This window comes from Meles meles, chromosome 8 (assembly GCF_922984935.1).
Source record: "Meles meles chromosome 8, mMelMel3.1 paternal haplotype, whole genome shotgun sequence".
NCBI lineage: Eukaryota > Metazoa > Chordata > Mammalia > Carnivora > Mustelidae > Meles > Meles meles.
This window is the reverse complement of record NC_060073.1, coordinates 111,278,628-111,293,574: the sequence shown is the minus strand read 5'-3', so window position 1 is coordinate 111,293,574 and position 14,947 is coordinate 111,278,628. Positions and strand designations below refer to the sequence as shown.

The window sequence follows — 14,947 nt, the reverse complement described above, 5'->3', positions numbered from 1 at the left end:
TGTTAAAATAAACGCCTTTTTGCCTGACGGCTGCCGTGAGCGACTTCGTCACACCTGCATGAGGTCACAAGCAGTCACTAAAGAAGGGACAGACCCCGGGAGAGGCGAGTTCTGAGTGAAAGGAAAAGGGCGGGGCTGAAGTCGAGAGGTTGGGCTGTGTCCTGCTTGTTGCTGGACAACAAGCCTCCTCTCGTCTGAAATGGCTACTGTCCATTGTCTCTGCTGCTCGGGGTTTCTCCAGGTGCTTCTATCTCCTACTTTTTATTCATTCAGGAAATATTGAGTGCCTGTTGTGTGTGAGGCCACTGTGAGGGCGGCTAAGTACATGGATGAATAAGATGTGGCCTGAACTTAGAGTGTGATGGAGACCGCACAGCAAAAGAGGCAATTCTGGTACAACGGGATGCGGTGCTATGAGCAGTCATTCAGGGCTGTAGGGCACAGAAGGATTTAGAACCTGACCAACTTCTGGGAGGAAGTGGAAAGATTCCCTAAATGAAGTGAACCTGAATTTTGGGGGACCCAGTCACTTAAGAGTCTGCCTTCTGCTCAGGTCATGACCCCAGCATCCTGGGATGAACTCTGCATCAGGCTCCCTGCTCAGCGAGGCGTCTGCTTCTCCCTTCCCTCTGCCTGCTGCTTCCCCTGCTTGTTCTCTCTCTCTCTCAAATAAATAAAATCTTAAAAAAAAAAAAAAAAAAGAGGCTAAGGGGGAAAGGGATTGTACACCTGACCTGGGTAAAGACAAGTGAAGAGGCAGGAGGAACAGTATTTGTGTATGCTTGATGGAGAAACAGAAGGTTGAGTTTGGCTGAAATGTAGTTAGAGGGAGAGCGGGTAACAGAGGAGAAGGAAGACTTAAGCAGGAGCCAGGTCATATAGAACATCGTAAGCCATTTTAACAGCCCGAGTCTTATTCTAATAGTGGCCAGCTTTTAAATAGGAAGATGACACAATTAGATTTTCATTTTCACACTATTCTTCTTTCCTATAGAAAAAGGATTGGAGAAGACCAAGGCTGATGGCACAGAGATCAGAGAGGCAACTACACCAAGAATGTTGACAAAAGCTGGTAGTGATCTAAACTGGAAATTGGCAGTGGGGTTGGGAGGGTAGTGGTCTAATTCAAAAATCAATAAGACCTAGAGTTTGGATAGATATAAGGCATTGAAAGAGAATTCAGAGTCAAAGATGAGCCAAGTTTTGGGCTTGGGCAACTGAGTAGATGGTGATGCCTGTCTTTATAGCCCCAAGGAAAGTGTCGCCTTGGTCTGCAGTGTGAGTACTAGGCTTGTCAGACTTTGCAGGAATTACTCTTTAGTCATTATGCTATTTGTTGACATCAGTGCGCACATCTCTCTTCACAAAGGCACATGTTTTGAGGGCTACAGTATTGACTTTGTCCCTACCTGTGGAAAGGTGGCTAGGTGGGTGGTGACTTCCAAATCATGACCTCCTGGCCATGGTGATCTGGGTGACCTACATTCCTCATTCGCTTGGAGAACAGGAAGGCCAAGTTTGGTGATACCTCTTCCTTTAAAGAAAATGGAACAGCTGAATAATACTTTCTGTCACTTTCCTACAAATTCTTCAAACAACACAAGCCACTCAGCATCAAAATGCTCTTCTCCTGTGAAGGTATTGTCTTGCCCTCAAGCCAAGGGAGCACAGTCATTTTTGGCCCAAAATAAAAATGGCTAGGCTTTTGATTCCTTACAAGAGATTGAAATTCAGACGTTGGTCACCTGATATGTGCAAATCACCATTGACTGGGAGAGCTGGCAGAAGGAGAGGGTATGATAATAAGACACAGGGCCTCTCCTCAAGGGATGTACAGTTCAACATAGGAGATTCAACACTTACTTGAAGAATTCTAACATATGATAGAAAGCTAAGGGTATGAAGATACCATGCTGTGTGAGACAAAGGAAAGAGAAGTTAACTTGGAACATACCATGTAAGACGTAGCATTTGAGCTGAGTCCAGAAAGAAGGAAACTCATTTATTGACCCTTTGTTGTGTTATCTACTTATCCAAATTGCACTTTTCTCTATTCTCTTTGACGATAGCAGGGGAGAAGAAACAGAACCACAATTATATTGGGAAGAAGCCTAGATCCTTAGTAAGATGGGCTTATGTTATACTTGGCCAAGGGTGAGAAAGGGATGAATGCCTTTTCCGTTCCCTAGTTTTTGCAACTAGCTTTTCTGATCTCACCTTTTGCAGAGACAGCACCTTGCCTATTTCCTAGCAAACCCACACTATGGCAGCCTCATCAATGCAGATGGCCATGCTGAAGTATGGACAGATTGGAATGATACATCCAAGTTTTTCCAGTATGGATGGAGATGTACCACTAATGAGAATGCCTATTCAAACTGTACCTTGATGGGAAACTGGAACCAGGAAAGATATGACCTAAGGAATATTGTGAAGCCCAAACCCTTGCCTTCCCAGGTAATCTAACATTCTCTTCTGTTTCCTTCCCTTAGCAAAAGAAATGCCACAGGCCATTTTAGAGGTAGGAATCTCATAACTTCCATGCTGAGACCTCTAGGGCTTCTCTGTTCAGTGAGGTGGTTGGGGGTGGACAGCAGTCTTTAGCTGGACTGGCTGTCTTATTTTACTATCAAGTAGAATAGCAAAGTAAAAGTATGAGCAGTACCCTTTTACATATATGTCTTCTGACTCAGGCTGCCTACCTAGACTTGTAATTTATCTGCATTTTTCCCTTAAGTGTCTCCTAACAAACAAGTAAACAAAGGATATGAAAGTTAATAGACTGTAGACTAACAACATATAGACCTCTAGTTAATCCAAAATATGACAGAGTCTGTTAAAATTCATGTCATTGTTTCCTTTATTTCCCAACACTAAATGTAGACTCCTATATATATATATATATATATATATATATATATATTTTTTTTTTTTTTAGACTCCTATATTTTTAACTGATTACTTTTTCTTTCCAGTTTGGACACTACTTTGAAACAACATATGATACGAGCTACAACAACAAAATGCCACTTTCAACTCATAGTAGGTGGACTGTTCTTTTCAATCTTTATATTCTCAGGACATAGCTTAATGCCTGGAACATGGAAGGAGCTCAAATAGAAGTAAACTGAATGAGTGAATAAGTAAAGGATTTTTCTCTTTTTTTTAAGATTGTATGTATTTATTTGACAGAGAGAACATGTGCACAAGCAGGGGGAGCAGCAGGCAGGGGGAGAGGGAGAAGAAGCTTCCCACAGAGCAGGGAGCCCAATGCAGGACTCGATCCCAGGACCCAGGGATCATGACCTGAGCCAAAGGCAGACTCTTAACCAACTGAGCCACCCAGGTGCCCCTGATTTTTCTTTCTCAATTTTTTTTTAAAGATTTTATTTATTTATTTGACAGAGAGAGATCACAAGTAGGCAGAGAGGCAGGCAGAGAGAGTGAGAGGGAAGCAGGCTCCCCGCCAATCAGAGAACCCGATGCGGGACTCGATCCCAGGACCCCGAGATCATGACCTGAGCCGAAGGCAGCGGCCCAAACCAGGACTCACTAGACTCGGAAATTTTACCTCAGAAATAAGAGCAAGACCAGTTACTAAGGGTCCTTGTTCTTGACTGATTCCACTTGTCTTTCCTTCTCTTCTCTTCTCTTCTCTTCTCTTCTCTTCTCTTCTCTTCTCTTCTCTCTTCCCTCAGGATTTAAGAGAGAGCCTCACTGGTTTCCAGGACATCAACCGGAACTGGATCCTCCTCGGTACAAATGCACAGAAAAGTCAACTTACATGACCAGCTACTCAGAGCCTCAAACTGCGCATCACTCTGCATGTATGTGGAATCGTAGTAACTGCCAATTTCAGGCTCCACGGTTCTAAGAAAGAAGAAGCAGCTTCATTTTTCCAGAGTAAATTGTAGGAGGGAGCACGTTCTAAGCACAACTAAGAATCTAGCTGACTATAACCGTTTCACTCTGAATAAAGCAAGCACAGAAAAATATTCCCTACCCTCTTTTTTGTTTTAATCAAGACTTAAATGTCAGATTTAAGTTAATTTCTGCTCTTAGTTCTACGTTACAAGGTTGTAGTAGGAGGAGATTAAAAAGAATTAGTTCAGATCTGCTACTACTTTGCCCCTCCCTACCTTCCATTCAAGGTGGAACTCCAAAATCCAGCGTGAGTTCGGTTATCATTGGCTAGGTGCTTCCTGGGTGTGAGCCTGGCAGTCACAGTCAGATATTGTAACTCTTTTGTGACCTTAATGAACATGCCCTCCTAGGACAAAAAAGAAAAGAGAAAAATAAGTTTTTATAATTATTATAGTGGATTTAAAACATAAAATTAGAGTAATATAATGCATTCCCATGTACCACTACACACCTTCAACAATTTATGATTGATCTTAACTATCCCTATATAATTTCTCTATCTCTTTAATTAATTTTGGAGCAGATCTCAGAAGTTAAACCCTTTCATCTATAAAGATTTCAGCATGTATCTTAAACAGAAGGACTGTCGATTTTTTATTCACCCACAAAGACCATCAAGGAAACGTGTTTATTAAACAAAACTGAGTTATTAAGCCTGTAGCAAGGAAGCACATCAACTTGATACAATCTTGGTGAGAATTCAGAAGGGGGATGTTGGGGCTCCTGGCTGACTCAGTTGGTTAAGCGTCTGCCTTCAGCTCAGGTCACAATCCCAGGGTCCTGGGATGGAGCCTCAGGTCATGATCTCAGGGTCCTGGGATGGAGCCTCAAGTCATGATCTCAGGGGCCTGGGATTGAGCCCACCCCCACCTCAGGCTCCCTGCTCTGTGGGGAGTCTGCTTCTCCCTCTGCCCTTCCCCTGGCTTGTGCTTGCCCACCCCCCCCCATGAATAAATCTTTTTTTGGAAAAGCAGGGGATATGGGGCACCTGGATGGCTCAGTCAGCTGAGCGTCTGCCTTTCCTCCGCTCAGATCATCATCCCAGAGTCCTGGGATGGAGCCCCATCAGGCTCCCAGCTCAGCGGGGAGCCTGCTTCTTCCTCTGCAGCTCCCCTGTGCTTGTGTTCCTTCTCTCACTATCTCTCTCTGTCATAAATAAATACAATCTTTAAAAAAGGAGGGAGAATTAGGGTATTTTTAGAGATTTGGGGTAAGGGCTCTGTTGGTTTAAGTTGGGTCTTTCAAAGTGGGGAACTGGTAGGAATTGAGACAGGATTGGGAATATTTGGGGATTAGTGAACACAGGGAGGAAAAGTCTAAATTTTAACAGGTTTAAGAAAATTTTTTAAGATTTTATTTGTTTATTTGACAGAGAGAGTGAGAGAGGGAACACAAGCAGAGGGAGTGGAAGAAGGAGAAGCAGGCTTCCTGCTGAGCAGGGAGCCGGATGTGGGGCTCCATCCCAAGACCCTGGGATCATGACCTGAGCTGAAGGCAGACACTTAACATCTGAGCCATCCAGGTGCCTCAACGGGTTTAAAGTTATCAATATTTTCCTTTTTTATTTTCTCTCCTGTTTATTATGACAATAAAATAGATGGGACATGTCTCCCATGTATTTCCTTGCAAACTTTCACTATTTTATGTTACAGACAGATACGTGATTTATGTTGTGTATGATGTTAGGTAGTAACTGAGTTTCTTTTTTTTTTTTCTGTATGACTATCCAGTTTTCCTAGCATTAATTATTGAAAACACCATTTTTACTGTAAATCGACTGTGTACTTAGGCCTGTTTCTGGGCTCTAAAACATTCCATTGGTCTGTCATTACACGTGCTATCTTAACACAAGGCCTTAATTACCTCACTATTGTAATTATGATAATTTGGTAAATCTTAACATCTAATAAATGAGATACTTTCACGTTGTTTTTCTTCAAGAGTGTCTTGAGCTATTTTTAACCAGTTGCCGTTTTATATAAATTTTAGGATCACCTTGTCCAGTTTCACAGAAAGATGCATTATGGATTGGTGGAAACAGCGCTGCATTGTTAGATCAGCTGTAGAGTTTGATTGGGACACCTGAGTGGCTCAGTCAGTTAAGCGTCTAACTCTTGATTTCAGCTCAGGTCATGATCTCAGAGTCATGAGACTGAGCCCCACATCAGGCTTCGTGATCAGCCGTGAGGCCCCCCTAGATGCTCTCTCCCTCTGCTCTGCCCACTCCCGTGTGCATGCGTGCTCTCTCTCAGGTAAATAAATACATCTCTTTAAAAAAAGAATTTGAGTTATTGTCTCTTACTAATTGTAGTAATTCGTTAATACATGCTCCTGAAATATGAACAGTATTTTATTGGCACTTATTTTAAATTTATATGTTACATATCCTATTTTATTTCCTGTCTATCCAGGATATTTTTTAAATTGTAGTAAAACATATATAGCATAAACTTACCATTTTAATGATTTTTTAGAAAGATTTCTTTGTTTATTTTTAAGATTTTATTTATTTATTTGGGAGGGGTTGAAGGAGAGGAGGGACAAGCAGACTCCACACTGAGCATAGAGCCCGAGGTGGGGCTCAATCCCACAACCCTGAAGTCACAACCTGAGCCAAAATCAAGAGTCAGTTGCCCAACTTGGGACTTGAGCTTACAACCCTGAGATCAAGAGTCACATGCTCTTACTCACCTGAGCCAGCCAGGTGCCCCCTCCACCCATTTTAACTATTTTTAAGTGTACAATTCAGTGGCATTAAGTATATTCACAGAGTTGTGCAACTATTAGCACTATTTCCAGAACTTTGTCATTATCCCAAACTGAAGCTCTATACCAATTAAACACTGACTTCTCATTCCTGCTTCTCCTAGTAACCACTATTCTCCTAGTAACCACTATTCTCCTAGTAACCACTGTTCTACTAGTAACCACTGTTCTACTTCCTGTTTCTATGAATTTGCCTCTTCTAGGAAACACATAAAAGATGATTCATGTCATATTTGTTCTCTTGTGTCTGTTTTATTTTGTTAGCATGTTTTCAAGTTTCATCCATATTATAGGATATATTCCTTTTAAGACTGAATAATAGTCCATTGTGTATTTACTGCATTTTGCTGCTCCATTCATCTGTTAATAGATCCTTGTGTTGTTTTCACCTTTTGCCTGTTGGGAGCAGTGCTGTTATGAACATTGATGTACACGTATCTGTTTGAGTCCCCACTTTCAGTTCTTTTGGGAATATACCCAGAAGTGGAACCGCCTGATTATATGGTTATTCTGTGTTTAACAGTTTGGAAATGCTCATCTGTTTTCCACTTTTTTTTTTTTTTATTGCCACCATCAAGGCACAAGGATTCGAAGTTTTCACATCCTTACTGACACTTACTTTGTTTTTTGTTTTTATAGTAACCATCCTAGCAGGTGTAGAATGACACCCGATGTGGTTTAGATTTACACCTCCCCTACTGGCTAGTGCTCTTGAGCATCTTCATGTGCTTTTTAGCTATTTGTATATCTTTGGAGAAACATTTATTCAAATACTTTGCCATTTTTTAATTGGTCATTTGCCCTTTTGTTGTAGGAGTGCCTTATATATTCTGGATATTAATTCCTAGTCAGATACAGGATTTGTAATATTTTCTCCCATTCTGTGGATTCTACTTTCACTCTTTCAACAGTGCCCTTTGATGCACGAAAGTTTTCAGTTTTGATGAAGGCCGGTTTATCTCTTTTATCTATTGTTGCCTAAACTTTAGGTGTCATATCCAAGCAATCCTTGCCGAAATCAATATTATAAATTTTTCCCATGTGTTTTATTCTAAGATTCTACAGTTATTGCCCTTGTAGTTAAGTCTTTGATCCTTCTAGAATTAACTTTTTATATGGTGTAAGGTAAGGGTCCAGCTTCATTTTTTTGCATGTGGATATCCAGTTTTCTCAGCATCATTTGTTGAAAAGACTGTACTTTCTCCCATTGAATGGACTTGGTATCTTTGCCAAACATCATTTAACCATATACACGATGGTTTATTTCTGGCCTTTGTACTTTATTCCATTGGTCTATGTATCCGTTTTTATGCCAATACCCCGCTGTTTTTTGTTTTTTTTTTTACTACTGTAGTTTGTAATAACTTTTGAAATTAGGAAATATGAGTCTCCCAACTTTGCTTTTCTTTTTAAAGACTATTTTGGCTATTCATGGGGTACCTGGGTTACTCAGTGGGTTAAAGCCTCTGCCTTCAGCTCAGGTCATGATCCCAGGGTCCTGGGATCAAGCCCGGCATCAGGGTCTCTGCTTAGCTGGGAGCCTGCTTCCCCCAACCCCCACCTGCCTCTCTGCCTACTTGTGATCTCTGTCTGTCAAATAAATAAATAAAATCTTAAGGAAAAAAGGTAATTTTGGCTATTCAGGGTCCCTTGAGATTCCATATGAATTTTAGGGTGAATTTTTCTGTTTCTGGAAAACATTGAGATTCTTATAGGGGTTGAAGTGAATCTGTAGATCGCTTTAGATTTTTTTTAAGGTTTTATTTATTTATTTGACAGAGAGAGAGAGATCACAAGTAGGCAGAGAGGCAGGCAGAGAGGGGGGAAGCAGGCTCCCCGCTGAGCAAAGACACCAATGCAGGGCTTGATTCCAGGACCCTGGGATCATGACCTGAGCTGAAGGCAGAGGCTTTACCCACTGAGCCACCCAGGTGCCCCTTGATTGCCAATTCTTGTGAGCCATTGAATGAGGCAGTTTTTCATGCATTATCTCCTCTAATTTCATACCCAATCATTAAATCTGTATTATTAGCTGCATAAAGCAGAGGCTTAACCCACTGAGCCACCCAGGCGACCCTGTAGATTGCTTTAGGTAGTACTGATATCATGACAATATTAAGTCTTTTAGTCCATGAACGAGTAATGGATTTCCATTTATTTGTGTCTTTAAGTTCTTTCAGGCATGTTTTATTGATTTCAGTGTATAAGTCTTTTGCCTCTTTAGTTTTTTTCCACAGTATTTTTTGATGCTATTATATATTTGTTTTCTTAATTTCCTTTTGGGATTATTCCTTATTAGCATATAGAAATGTAGCTGATTTTTGTGTGGTGGTCTTGAATCCTGCAACTTTGGTGTGTTTCTTTATTAGCCCTAGAGAGTTTTTTGTGTAATCTGTAGGGTTCTCCACATGTCATCTGTAAACAGAAATAATTTCATTACTTCCTTTCCAATTTGGACGCTTTTCTTTTTCTTGCCTAATTTCTCTGGCTAGAACTGCCAATAATATATTAATTAGAAGTGGTGAAAGTGAACATTCCTGTCTTGATCCTGATGTTTAAGGAAAAACTTTTTTTTTTTCCTGTTAAAAGACTCTATCTATTTATTTGTCAGAGAGAGACAGTGAGAAAGGGAACACAAGCAGGAGGAGGGGAGAGGAGAAGCTGGCTTCCCACCCAAAAGGGATCCCAGGACCCTGGGATCATGACTTGAGCCTAAGGCAGACGCTTTACCGACTGAGCCACCCAGGAGCCCCTAAGGAAAAACTTTCAATCTTCACCACCTAGTATGATATCAGTTGTGAGTTTTTCATATGTGGTCTTTATTTTGTTTTATTTCTATTTCTAGTTGAGTGTTTTTGTTGTGAGAAGATACTGAATTCTGTCAAATGTTTGTTCTGCATCATTTGAGATTATCATTTTTCCCCCTTCGTTCTGTTAATATGGTATATTACATATATATCCACATAGAATGGATTAAGAAATGTTTCTTCCGGGGTGCCTGGGTGGCTCAGTGGGTTAAAGCCTCTGCCTTCAGCTCAGGTCGTGATCCCGGGGTCCTGGGATCGAGCCCCACATCGGGCTCTCTGCTCAGCGGGGAGCCTGCTTCCCTTCCTCTCTCTCTGCCTGCCTCTCTGCCTGCTTGTGATCTCTGTCTGTCAAATAAATAAAATCTTTAAAAAAAAAAAAAAAGAAATGTTTCTTCCTGGGGCACTTGGCTGGCTCAGTCAGAAGAACATGTGACTTGATCTTGGGGCTGTGAGTTTAAGCCCCACATCAGGCTCTTGATTTTGGCTTAGGTCGTCATCTCTGGGTTGTGAGATCAGGCCCCACACTGGGCTATGTGCTTATTGTGGAGTCTGCTTGAGATTCTCCCTTTCCCTCTGCCCCTCCAGCTCATGCTCTCACTCTCAAATAAACAAATCTTTAAAAAATAAAATTTACTAAGACTTGTTTGTGGTCTAATGTATGGTTTTCCTTGCAGAATGTATCATGTGCACTAGAAAAATGTCTATCCTTTGCTGTTAGGAGGAGTGTTCTGCCCTCACTTTGTAGTTCGTCTCCCAACTCCCCCCTGTCAAACAAAGCTGCAGAGAACATTCTCATATATGGCTCTTTGTAGAGACTGAATTGCCGGGTGATGAGGCGATGGTGTATTTAAACTGGCTGTTCTCAAGAATCGCTGCGCTGCCCGCACACCCACCAGCAGTGCCTGAGGCTCCCGTGCTGCCGTGTCTCTGCCAATACTTCGCATTAACCAACTTTCTATTTTTTGCCAAACTGATAGGTGTGCAAAGCAGTGAGCAATTTTGTCCTTCAGAAGATAATTGGCAATGTCTAGAGACATTTTTGATTGTTACAACTGGTATGTCTACTACTGGGTAAAGGCCAGGGGTGCCGCCAAACATCCTGCAATGCACAGAAGAGCCCCCACAACAAAGAATTGTCTGGCCCAAACTATCACGAACGCACCATCGAGAAAACCTTTTGTAAAATAATAGCTTGTTGTTACTTTGATTTGCATTTCACTGACTACCGATTATTTTCAGCATTTTTTTTGTATGCACGTTGGCTTTTTAGTTTCCACTTCTATAAATTTCATATGCATAGTCATTGTCCACATTTTTTTTTATTGGAACAGCTCTCTTTTTCTTGATTTGCAGGGGTTCTTTGTATAGTCCAGCTACAAAAGCTATTAATCCCTTATAAATTTTAGAGACTACATGTATATTCTTCTCCCTTTCTGTCAATTTCTATGGAGGATTAAAGAAGGCCACAAATTCTTTGACCCCCTCTTATCAAAAGGTGGAAGTTTATGCCCCTTCCTTTTAAATGTAGACAGACTTGGGGCACCTGGGTGGCTCAGTGGGTTAAGCCGCTGCCTTCGGCTCAGGTCCCAGGGTTCTGGGATCGAGTCCCGCATCGGGCTCTCTGCTCAGTGAGGAGCCTGCTTCCCTCTCTCTCTCTCTCTGCCTGCCTCTCTGCCTACTTGTGGTCTCTCTCTGTCAAATAAATAAATAAAATCTTTAAAAATAAATAAATAAATGTAGACAGACTCTGCAATTGCTTTGACCCCCAAAATATGGCAAAAGTAACACTATACAGGTTCCTAGGCCCAGGCTTTAAGAAACTGGCAGCTTTCACCTCCTGTCTTGTGGAATACTCCTTCCTGGAGTCCGTAAGTCCAGGTGCCCAATGGAAACACCCTACAGAGAGACCCTGGCACTACAAAGAGAGGGAGAGGGGCCCAGCTGGGCACAGCCACCCAGATGCCCCTTCTTTGTCTCTTTTATGAGCTCATCTTTCTCTGCCAATCCCTTAAGTTTGCCTTTCTAATGATTAAGTTGTTGGCAATCCCCCCAGTTTCTTTTGGCTAACCTTAAATGGTATTATCACTCCCAGAACGGCAGCTCTCACCTATGTGCTTCCATATTCTAAATCTCTACTTGCATACTAGATGTGTCTCCAGAGCTCTGAATGTATATAACCAACTATGTATTGAGTATCTCCATTTGAATTCCCAAAGGGCCACAAACTCAATATACCTGTATTCATAATATACACAATATACAACTGTATTCATAATCTTCTGTCTCAAATTATTTTCTCTCCTAAGGTATTACATATCTAGGTGAATTCCTCAGATCTCTTTTATGTATATTAACCACTCTTTCTTATTTTTTTTTAAAGATTTTATTTATTTATTTGACAGAGAGAGATCACAAGTAGGCAGAGAGGCAGGCAGAGAGAGTGAGAGGAAGCAGGCTCCCTGCCGAGCAGTGAGCCCGATGTGGGACTCGATCCCAGGACCCTGAGATCATGACTTGAGCCGAAGGCAGCGGCTTAAACCACTGAGCCACCCAGGCGACCCCACTCTTTCTTATTTTTAATATTATTTAAGTTTATACAGTTGTGAAGACCAGAAACCAGGGAATTATTTTGGCTCCCCCTTTCTCATCCCCATTCAAGCATCCAGAGCCTTGTAAATTCTACCTCCATGTTATGTCTTGTTTATGTCCCCCATTTTTACGTCACTAGTGTCTTTTTTAAAAAAGAAGATTTTATTTATTTGAGAGAAGAGAGGGAGAGAGAGAGAGCACAGGAGTGTGGGGGGGGGGAATCAGAGGAAGAGGGAGAAGCAGACTGCCTGCTGAGTAGGGAGCCTGACTCAAGGCTCCACCCCAGGACCCTGGGATCATGACCTGGATCCAAGGCAGACGCTTAACTGACTGAGCTACCCAGGCGACCCATTGCCTTTTCCACATTACAGTTTTCCGTTATTTCTTGCCCGGTCTGCTGCAAGACCCTTATGTTTGATATCTCTATTTTCCATTGCAGTCCCCACATATATATCACTATATTGCTCCCACGGTAACCCTAAAAAGACAAGGTTGATCATGGCACTCACTTGGTTAAAATCCTTTATTGGCTTCTGTTTCCCTCAAAATAAATTCCAAGTCCTTAGCAGAATCCCTTTCTAACTCCTTTGCCTTGTCTTTCATACCCCTTCCCCCATACATCTAGAGCCCCAACCAAACCTAAATAAGTCACCGCTTTAGGCACTTTATGCTGTTTCTTCTTACTAGATGCACTCCCCTTCTTCACCTTGCTAAGTCGTATAAACCAATGATACCATCAACCTCCTAAGTCATGTAAGCTGGTAAGAATTCAGTTAGATACTCCCTAGGATGGTTATAACCAAAAAGACAGATAATAATATTAAGTGTTGGTAAAAATGTGGGGAAATTAGAACCCTCATACACTACTGGTGGGAATGTGAAATGGTGCAGCTGCTTGGAAGCAATCTATTTTTTCATGTGTCTGTTGGCCATTTGTATATCTTCTTTGGAGGAATGTGTTTGCATGTCTTCTGCCCATTTTTTAACTGGATTTTTTGTTTTTTTGGGTGCTGAATTTGATAAGTTCTTTATAGATCTTGGATACTAGCCCTTTATCTGATAAGACATTTGCAAATATCTTCTCCCTTTCCTTAGGCTGCCTTTTACTTTTGTTGATTGTTTCCTTTGCTGTGCAGAGCTTTTTATCTTGATGAAGTCCCAAGTTCATTTTTTCTTTTGTTTCCCTTGCCCTTGGAGACATGTCTAGCAAGATGTTGCTGCGGCCAAGGTTAAAGAGGTTGCTGTCTGTGTTCTCCTGTAGGGTTTTGATGGATTCCTGTCTCACATTTAGGTCTTTCATCAATTTTATGTATGGTGTAAGAAAATGATCCAGTTTCATTCTTCTCCATGTAGTTGTCCAATTTTCCCAACACCATTTGTTGAAGAGACTGTCTTTTCTCCAGTGGACATTCTTTCCTGCTTTGCCAAAGATGAGTTGACCATAGAGTTGAGGGTCCATTCCTGGGCTCTCCATTCTGTTCCATTGATCTATGTGTCTGTTTTTGTGTCGGTACCATACTGTCTTGATGACTACAGCTTTGTAGCAGAGTTTAAAGTCCAGAATAGTGATGCCACGAGCTTTGATTTTCTTTTTCAACATTACTTTGACTATTCAGGGTCTTTTTTGATTCCATACAAATTTTAGGAGTGTTTGTTCCAACTGTGTGAAAACTGCTGGTGTAGTTTGATACAGATGGCATTGAATGTGTAAATTGCTTTTGGTAGCATAGACGTTTTAACAGTATTTGTTCTTCCAATCCATGTGTATGGAATGTTTTCTATTTATTTGTGTCTTTCTCGATTTCTTTCATAAGTGTTCTGGAGTTTTCAGAGTACAGATCTTTTACCTCTTTGGTTTGGTTTATTCCTAGATATCTTAATGGTTTTTGTTGCAATTGTAAATGGCATCAATTCCTTGATTTCTCTTTCTGCTGCTTCATTGTTAGTGTATAGAAACACAACAGACTTTGGTGCGTTGATTTTATATCCTGCAACTTTGCTCAATTCCGTTATCAGTTCTAGCAATATTTGATAGAGTCTTTGGGCTTTTTTTTTTTTTACCTAGACTATTATGTCATCTACAAAGAGTGAAAGTTTGACTTCTTCTTTGCGAATTTGAATGCTTTTCTTTCTTTTTGTTGTCTGACTGCTGAGGCTGGGACTTTAGGTACTATATTGAACAACAGTGGTGAGAGTGTCCATCCCTGTCGTGTTCCTAACCTTAGGGAAAAAGCTCTCAGTTTTTCCCTGTTGAAGATGATATTTCCTATGGGCCTTTCTTAGAATTATTCTATTTTAAAAATTGATAGTTAAAAAAAATTAACACACTTAGCACAGTGCCTACCACATAGTGCTCAATAAATGTTAGCTAATATTTAAAAAAATGGTAGTTAGGGCACCTGGGTGGCTCAGTGGGTTAAGTCGCTGCCTTCAGCTCAGGTCATGATCTCAGGGTCCTGGGATCGAGTCCCACATCAGGCTCTCTGCTCAGCGGAGAGCCTGCTTCCCTTCCTCTCTCTCTGCCTGCCTCTCTTGTGATTTCTCTCTGTCAAATAAATAAATAAATAAATCTTAAAAAAAAAAATTAAAACATGGTAGTTAGAATTGCCTGGCATAATTCAGATATAAAGGATGAAGTAGAATTATGGATGAGCTAGTTATAAAACTGAAAGAAAAATCCTTAAAGGGATGCCTGGGTGGCTCAGTTGGTTAACCAGCTGCCTTCGGCTCAGGTCATGATCCTAGCGTCCTGGGATCGAGTCCCATATCGGGCTCCTTGCTCGGCAGGGAGCCTGCTTCTCCCTCTGCCTCTGCCTACTTGTGATCTTTCTCTCTCTGTCTCTCTCTCTGACAAATAAATA

At 41.3% G+C, this 14,947-nt stretch overlaps 1 protein-coding gene across 4 annotated transcripts; it reads left to right on the top strand.

The window, feature by feature from the left end:
* Positions 1-105: 105 nt before the first annotated feature.
* C8H11orf1 (chromosome 8 C11orf1 homolog) lies at positions 106-5,326 on the top strand. 4 transcript variants are annotated; one of them, XM_046017943.1, is made up of 5 exons: positions 106-241; positions 2,227-2,457; positions 2,976-3,042; positions 3,699-3,827; positions 5,297-5,326. In XM_046017943.1, coding segments are annotated over exons 1-5 (471 nt in total). In that variant the 5' UTR covers positions 106-199; the 3' UTR covers positions 5,299-5,326. The 4 variants fall into 4 exon arrangements, with proteins under 4 accessions (XP_045873899.1, XP_045873898.1, XP_045873897.1 ...); XM_046017942.1 differs by lacking the exon at positions 5,297-5,326 and adding an exon at positions 4,448-4,750; XM_046017941.1 differs by lacking the exon at positions 5,297-5,326 and having other exon boundaries at positions 3,699-3,995.
* The last annotated feature ends 9,621 nt before the right edge of the window (positions 5,327-14,947 follow it).